Below are 11,456 nucleotides of genomic sequence, written 5' to 3'. Positions count from 1 at the left end.
AATTGTGATACGAGGAAACGTCTCATCCTTCTTCCAAAGAAGCGCTGCTGGATTTGAACTGCTGGAGGCACGGAGCCTTTTGGTTATTAGCACAGTTTGCTGCAGACTGTGCCACCAGAGCGCCTTTACTTTAGGAGTATTGCAATTCGAAACCAGTGTACACAGAGAGTTTCGTTCAAAGAGAAAAATAGATCACATCACAACTCTGTCTAGTTGTTTTTCATTTTTCACTTAGTGAAAAATCAGTTTCTGATGGTTTCTGGCAGCCTAGCACTAAAAAGCTGTATTACAATCCAAAGGCTCAAGGTTCAAATTCACCTGTCGCTCTACTGGAGAAAGATGAACAATCTCCTTCCATGCAAATAATGACTTTTTAAAACCTCCTGGAATGTCAGCTATGAGTCGAGCCCAATTTGATGGCATGGCATGTGCTACAGGCCTCCTTCAGATCCCTGGCTGGCACAGTTTCTGCATGCCTTCCAGCTTAAAGTTTGGTAGTTTGACCTCACTTTGTAATACCTTGGAATAAAAAGAAAATGGATTCTTAGGCATTACAGGCAAGAAAACCCACTGTAGGTGTTCTACTCTGTACCACATGAGGGCACCATGACTAGGAAACAACTTGGTGCCAGTTCATAACTAATGGTTCTTCCAAATCTGCAGTCAGGCCTCTTGACTGCTTACCTCTCCCAGATCCACTAGCTTTTTCTCCTTTCAGTTCTTATGAGAAGTTGGGAAGGTTCCCAGCTTAGGTCCGTGGATGTGCCCTCTCCTCTCATGACTGATTCTTCCCATTCTTCATGTCTCTGCTTAAACGTCTTTCACCTCAGGTCAAGGGGCCTTTGCTGATCTCTTCTGTTCCAAGCAGCTCTTTCCTCCCCACCTTGCTTTGGGCTTCTTTTCCTCTTGTTCCTGTTGCTCTCAGTTGCCAAGGAGTTTGTTCTGACTCAATGTGACCCCAAGTCCAACAGAAGAAAACATTTTCTGGTCCTCTGCCCTCTTCCTGATCATTGCTATTCTCAAGTCCATTGTTGTAATCACTGTGTATTGTGCACACCTTCCAACCTAAACAGCTCATTTTCCATCACTGTGGTGGGTAATGTTCCACTGCCATCCATACAATAGTCATTTGCATTGTGGTAAAAGCCAAGGATACACTATAGATTGATCAAAAATGGTCTCCGATAAATCTGTTTTGAAGAAGTGTAGTCAGAATGCTCCTTAGAAGCAAGTTTGGAAAAACTTTGTCTCACAAACTTTGGGAAGTTTTCAGGAGTAACCAGTCACAGAGAAGGACGTTGTGCTCTGTAAAGCAGAGAATCAGAGCAAAAAGGAAGACCCACAGTGGGTATGTTGACACAATGACTGCAACAATGGACTCAAATGCACAGCAGCTATTGTGAAGATGGCTTATGCCAGGGCGTGCTTTGTTCTATTGAAACAGGGTCGCTATGAGAAGATACCCATTCAATTACACCTAACAGCAACAACAATTCTTTTTAATCTGGTTTATCCTGGAAGCAATGATGTCAGTCTGGAGAGTAAGATGCACCTGATCCAGATTATGGTTTTTGCAACTGCTTGCTATGAATTAGAGACCTGGACAATGACTAAGGATGTTAGGAAAAGAATTGATGCCTTTGAGTTGTGGTTCTGGAGAAGAGAATTGAACTGCCAAGTGTATTGGATTGCCAAGAGAACAGGTCTGTCCTGGAGCGAATGAAACCAAGTTCCTTCCTAGGGGCAAGGATTGTGAAGCTCCATCTCACATACTTTGGACATGTAGCCAGGAGAGAGCAGTCCTTGGATAAGGATGTTATGCTTTGAAGGGTTGAGGACACAGGAGATAAAGACCTTGGATGAGACTGACTGACACAGCAAATGGGGTAATGGAGGTAAGAAGAGGCTCAGGATAGGGAAGTGTTCAGAGCTGCTGTGCATAGGGTCACTAAGAGTTGCATGTGACTTGATGGCACATAATAACAGAAGCTCCACTGAAGCGTGTTCACCAGGGTCACCAGCCCCACCTGATGTATTTGACTTACCAGTGGCGTGTTGTCCAGCATCGTAGAGACACATAAGCAACCACAATACAAAAACTTGGCTTGATTAGACCCCAGAAGCTCTGAGGACCCTCTTTACATGTATCCTTAACCATCTCCCAGGGAAACAAAGGCTGAAGCAGAGAAAGTCACACTGTGACACACAGCTAGTGAGTGGTGAGGCTGCAATTCCAAATGAGGTGCATCAGACAGTTTGACCTATGGTATTCCTGCTAACCTGATTACTCCTTTTAAAGCCAGGTCCACTGCTCTTTTCTTGACATCAGAAGGAACAGAAGCAGCTTAGTGAAATCCCCATTGGATTACAGCAGCTCTTTCTTGTGAGACTGCAGTAGACTGTGGAAAGTTGATACTCTCCATTTATCAGCATCCTGGCTGTGGTTTGGAATTACTAAGACCAGAGAATAAAAAAAAACAAACCAAAAAAAAACCAAACAAAAAAAAACCACCACTGGCCATGGGGGTTTCTCTACCGTGGAGCACTGACGACAGCTTAGGAAGCAGGAGCCACTCTGTCTTCCTGGACAGTGAGGAAGTATGTGGAGGAGAGATGGACAGTTAAGATGTGGCCTCATGCCAGGCTCCCTCTAACTGGAGCAGACCCCAGTCCACTGTAAATGCATATAGGAGTCCAGGCGTAGGGCTTTGTCCCCAACAAGACCTTCTTGTCCTCCTCCCGTCCAGTCTATGCTGCAGTCACTGCGATCCTTTGAAAATGCTAATGTCATCCTGGTTGAAGGTTGCTACTCCAACCCTCCCAAATTGGATAAGGACAGAACTCCTTTATTTTGGCCTCTGTGAAGAGTTTCACCCATGCACACACCAGCAGCCAAGTCTCTGCTAAGCTGCCTTGTTCATTGTTCTTATTGTTCTGTACCATCAAGTCAGAACTGGCCGACAGCCGACTCTCCAGCGGATTTTCAGAGGCAGTTAATTGCACGGGAGGAGATTGCTCGTCTCTTTGTCTCAGAGCACTCAGTGGAGTCAAACTTTGCACTTTTGGGCTGGCAAAGCAATTCCCTACTCTAAGCCAGCAGAGCTACCACACAGCAGCCATGCCTCCACCCATCAGGAGAGGTTGACCAGGCTGTTCTCTGCCGAGAACGCCTTCCTGGTCTTCCTAAAGACTTCTGACCATAGAGTCACTTGTTGCTTTCCCAGGGTGTCCTCTGCTGCCCTCGTCATTGTTGTTGGTATTGTTAGCTGTCATCCCGTGTGCTCTGATTCAGGGCAGCCCCAGGAAATAGAGAGCAGAACTGCTCTTCAGGGTCTCTGAAGCTGTGATCTTTCAGAAGCAGATTGCTGTTCTAGCTTCCAAGAAACCTCTGAATGGGCTCAAGCCACCGAACTTCCAGCTAGAAGTCAGCACTCAACTATTTGGGCCATCCAGGGACCTCCTTTTTAAAAAACTGTATTTATTCATTGTTGCCCATTTCCCTCCCTTCCCCTCCCTGCTCCCTCCCCTTGTTCTAGTATGTAATGCACCCCTTGTTTCAGATTTTTGTCATGCCTAATCATATATTCCTTTCAGATAGTTCTTCCCCTCCTCTGTTCCAATGCAGTGTTCATTATCTATATTCATTTCCCTCCATTCTTCCCCTCCATGTCTGTTCTATTTTATAACAGATGTTTTATGTAGTAGTTGTCCTTTAGTGACTGAGATATTTTACTGAACAGAATGTCCTCCAAGCTTCTCCATGTTGTGTAATGTGTTATGAGTTAATTGTTTTTCCAATGCTGTGTAATATTCTATTGTGTGAATGTATCATATTTTTTGTATCCATTTGTCTGTTGTTGGGCACTTGGGTTGCTTCCATCTCCTTGCTATTGTGAATAATGCAGAAATAAACATGAGTGTACATACATCTGTTTGAGTCGCAGCACTGGCTTTTATTTACAGTTTAAGTATCTTTTTTAAAAATGTTGTTGTTGTTGTTAAGTGCTGTTGAGTCGCAGGCGACTCATAGCGACCCTATGAAGGAGAGTCCTCAACGCTTGGGTGTCTTTCATCCTCTCTCCAGGTTCATAGGGTTTCCGGAGGCAAGTTATTACAGAGGTGGATGCCATTCCTCCTTCCAAGCTTGTTTTAATTGGGGAACTCCACCTTACTCTCAGTCCACATTGGGTAACCAACCATTAATGCATTTGACACATCAGTGTCACAGTGTTCAGCCTCACAGCAACCACAAGTTACCGTTGTACGGCAACTTGTACACCAGGGCTATACGACCTAGAGGAATGTCTGAACAAAAACAATGAAAGACAGGCCCTTCAGTGTCTTACCAGCCTGGCACGCCCAAATGCTGGCAAACTACGTGCCCTAGACCCTGCAGTTCATCTGGCATCCACTTTGCCAACCCCTCGTGGGGCCAAAAGAACATCACAAGTACCCGGAGCCCTCAAACTTGCTGCACCCTAAGAAGCCAGAGTCCAGATTCAGCTGACATTAAATCTCCCCATCTTTTAAATTTTTAAGTAAAATTTTTTATTTTATACTAGTTTACTTATAAAGCTTGTATATGCTGTTTTTCACACTAGATCTTTCCCATTTTCTTTGCACACTCCTCCCTTCACCCATCAAATTGTGCGACCCTATGATTAATTCTCCCCCTGCCCATGTTCCCCTCTCTGCTCCCTCCCTCCTCCCTTGGCTCCTCATCACACATGTTCTACAATAATGATCTTATTTGTCCTTATGGGACTGCATTAGTTCACTTAACATAATGCTCTCCAGTCCCACAGCACTGGCTTTTTAAGGGTATATTCCAGTAGTGGAAGTGCTGGGTCTATTGGTATTTCTATTTCCACCTTTTTGAGAAAGCACCAGATCACCTTCCACTGTGGTTGTCCCATTTTACATCCAGGGACCCCTTTGACTAAAGTATTGTGTACTGTCAAGTCAGAACCAACTCACAGCTGGCCCTGTAGGAAGTTTTCAGAGGCTGTAAATTGCATGGGATGAGTCTGCATATCTTTCTCCCATGGAAAAACTGGTAGATTCAAACTCCCTGCTTTTGAGCTAACAGCACAATTGTTAAGCCACCTCAAAAATCAAACCAAAACAAATTAAAACCCTGTTGCCATCAAGTCAATTAGGATTCATGTAGACTAATCTGTATAAGCGTAGAAATGTTTGTAACCGGGTGCTTTTTTCAGAATTATATGCCAGATCTTTCTTCCAAGGTGCTGGTGGCCGGCCTTTCAGTTGGAAGTTGGGTCATTAACCTCTTGCACCACCCAGAGACTCATAGCTCCCTCAACTCCCCCTGAGATGTGCTTTCAGCACATCGTGCTTCTTTGTATCCCAGACACCCTCATTGTGGTGCAATTATTTTAATGTCTATCCCTTTGAATGGCATATACCTTTTTTTGGATAGGATCTGGCTTTGTGCTTGCTAATAGCTGTGTTCCCGGTCCTTTCCCAGTGATGGTGCATAATAGCTCCTCCAATGGAATGAGTGAATGAACAATACTTGGCTTGTGAAACAAGAAGAAAGCGAGAGATTAGAAATATTGCGTCTTTATCCTTTTTATCGTCATTAAAGTCAACTGTGCTCTAGTTGTAATGCTCCATTATTCAGCTAACATTGTATGTAATAACTTTATTAAGGTCAAATAGATACCACAATACAGATTTGTCCAAAACGATCCAGAAACTGGTTACAGATATCATCTAAGACACAAGGCTCTTTTTATGCTTCCAATAACACAGATCACACAATGTGTTTATAAATGACTTATATCTGGAAACACAGATGCTCAGCTTGTCCTTACTGCTAGGCTCTGGTGTTTCAGGTGAGCTAAAACAAGACTGACATGGTCTTGATAATGAGTACATTATGGGGCAATAGTTTATGAAACACCTCTTTGGGATAAAGATTGGCACCTGGAAGGCATTTTTAAGTTATGAGTAATGCTCAGATCAGAGTTAATTAGTTAGTCCAATGAGCTGTGATTTGAAATTGGATAGAGTAACATATTCATGTTATAAACAAATGATATCTAGAAGTTTAGTGGGTAGCATAAAATTTATATATAATCTTTTTAAAGTAATACTTTACTTTTGGACAGCTTCTCAAATATAGTATCTGATAAATGCATCTGCATTATTCTAAGAAAATGATATTTTATAAACACAATATAGATACTGGGTCTTATTATTCATAGCCCAGAGGGTAAGCATCACAAACACCATAGAAAGTTACAAGTATATAAATAGTTCATTAAGTAAATAGAGTAAATATTGAGCAGTTACAATGTATACACTTAAGTATCTTATTAATCAAGAGGGGCAGTCCAGCTTGCTACAATGCATTCAGACTTGGGTAAAACCAGAGAGACAAATTTACAAAGTATACAAAGTATTTAACATAATTCTTTAAACATCCATTTAACAAAGTCATGGTGCAAACTGTAAAATTTTCATAAGTACAGTTCAAATGTTCTTTTTTTTGGCAAATGCTTATTCATGCACGAAATCATTTGAGTATTGATTCATCAAGTTAGAAAAACAAAACCAAAACATGGCTTAATTGCCTGCAACAAATACTTAGAGACTCACAGTCCTATAGGACCTAAAACTCAGAAATAATAATAATACATGCACATTGTAATACCAAATTGTCTCAGGGAAATCATTAAAACTTCTTCTGCATCAAAGAGCAAAACTCAGTGCTACTTAATTTACTTATGCATATTACATACTAGAGACTTTGGACTACAAAATGTTTCTACTATCACAACACACATACAAAAGGACCATAAAAGTATCTGTGTATGTAACAAGGTACTCTCCAATTAGCCATCTATGATGAATAATGTATCTTCTCGTGTCATCTCCCCTCTAAGTACCATTTATCACAACCTGGGCCTTTCTGCTTTAATGAGGGCTACAGATCTCTGATTTAAATTCAACACTGTCTGCATGAATAACTGATTTGTACTCTTTTAAAATTCTGCCACTGGAATGGGAGATGGTAGGGCTATCTGGAGAAGAATGAAACTCTGCTTGTTAAATCTGGTTGGTAAAGGAAGTGGGGCCACTGGGCTGTTGGCCAAACTCTTCAGAGGTTGGCCCCAAACCGGCCTGCTGGCTGTACCCACCACTTGAGCCATAGCTGTCTTGGTTGTAACCACCTTGATTATAGCTGCCTGAGTGCTTCTCCATCGGGTCTGAGAGGTATCGCCCGGAGGAATGCCAGCCAGTCTCCTTGAACACGAACCATATATTTCCAGCCCACAGAATAAAGTTCAAGAATCCAAAGACCTGAAGAAGAGTCAAAACAATGGAGTTGACAGATTGAACAGACCACTCCTCTCCACCTGCTCCCCAAAATCAATTTTGGAAAACGTCTTCACAATACAAACGGTCACTTTACATCTCCATGTTGAGGCTTCTTCCAATTTTTCATTCAGAATAATCAGATCTGGTGACCTAATGGTGAGCAGCTGAGCTGCAATCCCAAAGGTACATGGTTCGAATCTACCAGTTGCTGTAGCGGAGAAGATGGACAATCTCCTCCTGTGCAATTCACTCCCACTGAAAACCCACTGGAGAGACAGTTCTGACAGCACAGCACACAACAATACCAACTTCACTTAGGACTCTGATCTCTGCTGAAGGCCTGCTCTGTGTCACGTACTGCATATAAATGGGTGTGTGTACTGATTCTCTTAGTTCTAACAATCAGTCTAAGATTCAGTACTATTGTGATCATGGATTCAGTAGAGTATTATAATCAGTGCTATTATCATGCCCATATGAAAGATGTGGAAACTGAGGTTCAGCAAGGATAAGATGTTTGTTCAAAGTCACGTGACTTACTACTGGATTTGAGTGTCACACCTTATTCAGACTTCACAGCCTGAGATTTTACCTAGGTTGTCAGTCACTGCCTTCCAAAATGAGGCATTCTACCTCTAGGTGGTTTAGGGTTGGATAGTTTTATTTTCATAAGTGTGCATTAATTTAAAAAATTTACTTTGGTAAAGTAGGAACAACTTTTAATTTTTTATTTTAATCACATTGAGTGTACAATTATTACATTGACAATGTTGTTCAACCATCACTACTCTCCATTTCGAAAACTTTTTATCCCCCGAAATAGGACTTCTGTACTCAGTCAGCAATAACTCCACAGTCTCTTCCCTGAAGCCCCTGCTTACTTTGAATCTGCGTTCTGTGTTTATGAAGTTATCTACTGTAGATATTTTCTATTGCATTTAGATTTTTCCACTTTGTATAATGGTTTTGAGGTCCATCTATGCCATAGCTTGTATCAGAATGCATTCTTTACTTCGGCTCAGTAAATATTCCATCAGAAGGATAGACCACCATTTCATCTCTTGATGGACAACACTTGAGTTGTTTGTATCTTTAGCTACTGTGAATAACAGCCCAATTGAAGTCATTATGAGTTGGGTTGACTTTATGGCAACTGTTGTTGCTATTTTATTGACGATAAAAACAAAAGCAAGGCACAAAGCTGTAATGACATTATAGTATACTGAGTAATCACTCCGGACCAGGCAAAGTAGACTTGGGCAGTGGCCATGACTACAAGTCTGCCATTGGGTCAAGGCTAATCCCTTGGTCGTAGAAGGATGGGTGGTCCAAGATGCTTTGAGGCACAGCCTGGCATAGCAAAGGAGATGGAAGGTCTCTGGGGACATGGAACAGCTTTATTTATCTATTTCATCAGCAAGTGGTGGGTTAGTCAAGGCACACTGACTGAATGCAAAGGTCAATCAAGACACACTGACTGAATGCAAACTTTGGAGTAAATTCCATGGGTTTAGAATGGAAATAGACCAGGCTTTGCATTTTCTTGCTTCATAATGTTGGACAAAGTATTTAACCTCCAGATCTAACTGGTTTTGATGGGTTTTTTTTTCCATCTACAAATTGAAGTTACTAGAGCTCTGGTGGCCTAGTGGCAAGAAGCTGCACTGCAATCCCAAAAGCGGTTCAAGGCCACCAGTCACTCTGCAGGAGAAAGAGGGGCAGTCTCCTCCCATGCCACTAACTGCCTCTGAAAAACCACTGGAGGGGCAGCTATGGGTTGTTTCTGACATGATGGTACATAACAACAACAAGAACAACAACAACAACAATAACAACAACAGCAATTGCTTCTTTAGGGTATTGCCATGATGTTTAAAGAGAATGTGTGCAAGACATTTTAGAGAATTGGATGTTTAGTAAGCGAGAAGAGGAAGGTACCTATGTGTGGAGTAACTTTCAAATATTTCCAAGTATGATATGTATTCTGCTGATGCTACAGCTACATTCAAGGTTGCTTTGAAAATGGAGACCATTTCCCCACATGATGTCAAAAGAATGATGCTAAATTCCTGACTGACCTATTGAGACACTGTTTGGCCCAAGCCTCCTTCCTTTCCTCCTTCCCATTTTCCCCTCTTTCCCTTCCTCCTGTCCTATTCTCCCTTCTTCTCTTCCCTAACATTTATTTACAACCAGTTTTGTGCCAGGTTCTAGGTCATGAGCTGAGATAAATACACAGGACATCTCACACATAATTTGACTGGCACATTTTGAGGACACATAGGCCCTCACATCCTTTCTTGTCATTTTGCTGTAAGTAAAACTGGGGTAAGGATTTTTTATTTAAGCCCAGCTGCAAAGACAGCAGAAAGATGGCTTGAAAAAGACTGCATGGCGTGAGTATGAATGGGAAGAGGAAAAGAAAGATTATCCAAAAAGATCAAATTATCCAAAAGGACTTATCCAGCTTATCCAGGGGTAACAGATAAGCAGAAATAGAAGTTGTAGACAGAATAGTTACGTTCAACCTTGAAAGAAAAATTAAAAGGTTAAAATGGTCCCCCTTCCCTCACCCAATCTTTGGGCTCAGATGCTATATGGCTTTAAGAAAATGGATGCATTTTAGGTGAGCAAAGCTCGAGTTGACACTCACTGAGAATTTGCCATATTCTCTGTACCATGTGAAGTACTTTTTTTTTTCTCTCCCCTTAAGTTAACTTACCAATTCCTTTTAATAATCTTGTGAGGTCTTTTCAATTATTATACTCATCTTTAGATGATGAAACTGAGGTTTAGACAACTTAGTTTTCCCAAGGTTGGTTGACTTAGAAAAGCAGAGTTAAGATTCAGATTCAGAAAGGGTTTAAACTGTGCCCTTAGCCATGTTGAATTAAACAACATTAAGAGTGTGGCTCTAATCCTGGCATGAAAACTTAATGCAAGTCTTTTAGCTTCAAATCCCTGTAGTTACAATATTTGGATAATTTACCTACTTTTTGCTTGCTGAAACTCAGGAGGACCCAAAGTACTTGCTGCAGAAGGTCAAGGACTGTAGCCTTCAACATGGATTGAAGCTCAACATTAAGAAGATAAAGATTCTCACCATTCTCACCATTGGCAGCACCATGATGGATGAAGAAGAGATTGAGGTTGTTAACAGTTACAGCATAGTTGGCTCTACAATCAACACTCTTGGCACCAGCAGTCAGGAAATCAAAAGATGAATTGCATTAGGTAAATCTGCTGTCAGGGACCTCTCCAGAGTACTGAGAAGCAACAATGTTAGTCTAGAGACTAAGGAGCACCTGATCCAGGCCATGGTCTTTGTAATTCCTTGCTGTGAATCAGAGAACTGGACAATGAGTAAGGATGATAGAGGAAGAATTGATTCCTTTGAGTTGTAGTGCTGGAGAAGAGTCTTGAACATGGCATGATCTGCCAAGTAAACAAATAAGCCTGCCTTGGAGAGTGTAAAACCAAGTCTCTATTTGTAGGCAAGGATTTTGAAGCTTTGTATCACATACTTCGGGCATATCACAAGGAGGGACTGATCCTTGGAGAAGGATATCATGCTCAGAAGGGTGGAGGAATCTACAACAATGAATAAATGGAAATCCAAAGCCTCTGTAAATTTTCACTGAAATTAATAACAAATTTAAATTTAAAAAAAAGAAGTAAGTTAGAGTAAGGATGGCAATGGATTTATAACTGCTCAAACTAATAAAACTATATCGTGGCATGGAGGATGAATAGTAGAAATGTATCCACATCTACAACATTCCTCTTACCAAAACCATTTATGGAATATAGGTACTGCATTGGAACATGTATCTCTGGATTGGAAATGATGATATTGATAATACTTCTAGCCTTAAGCTTAAATGATTATAATGTTCAAAATTATTTGTTATACATTGGCTTAAATTTTTCCCTCTTTTAACAACTGGGATCTAGAGGGAAGAGAAAAGACCAGAGAATGGCCAAAATTATTGGGGCAGTTATTGCTGCCAGATTAGGGCCTGTGTCAGGAAAAGGAAGTCTTACTCATATACAGTGCCACCCAAAGGTAATAAAGGAGGTCAGAATTGCTTCCACTGTGGAAAGCTGGG

At 41.4% G+C, this 11,456-nt stretch overlaps 1 protein-coding gene across 1 annotated transcript in view; it reads right to left on the bottom strand.

Moving 5' to 3' along the window:
* Positions 1-7,074: 7,074 nt before the first annotated feature.
* SYNPR (synaptoporin) overlaps positions 7,075-11,456 on the bottom strand; it is a 307,523-nt gene continuing 303,141 nt past the window's right edge. Inside the window, exon 5 of the mRNA XM_006893835.1 lies at positions 7,075-7,329. Within this exon, the coding sequence (XP_006893897.1) occupies positions 7,075-7,329 (255 nt within the window). The remainder of the gene's footprint in view (positions 7,330-11,456) is intronic.

This window comes from Elephantulus edwardii, unplaced genomic scaffold (assembly GCF_000299155.1).
Source record: "Elephantulus edwardii isolate Elephantulus edwardi_28Jun2011 unplaced genomic scaffold, EleEdw1.0 scaffold00132, whole genome shotgun sequence".
In the NCBI taxonomy this organism is placed as follows: domain Eukaryota; kingdom Metazoa; phylum Chordata; class Mammalia; order Macroscelidea; family Macroscelididae; genus Elephantulus; species Elephantulus edwardii.
The sequence above is the reverse complement of the archived record's forward strand: the minus strand, read 5'-3'. Positions and strand labels throughout refer to the sequence as shown.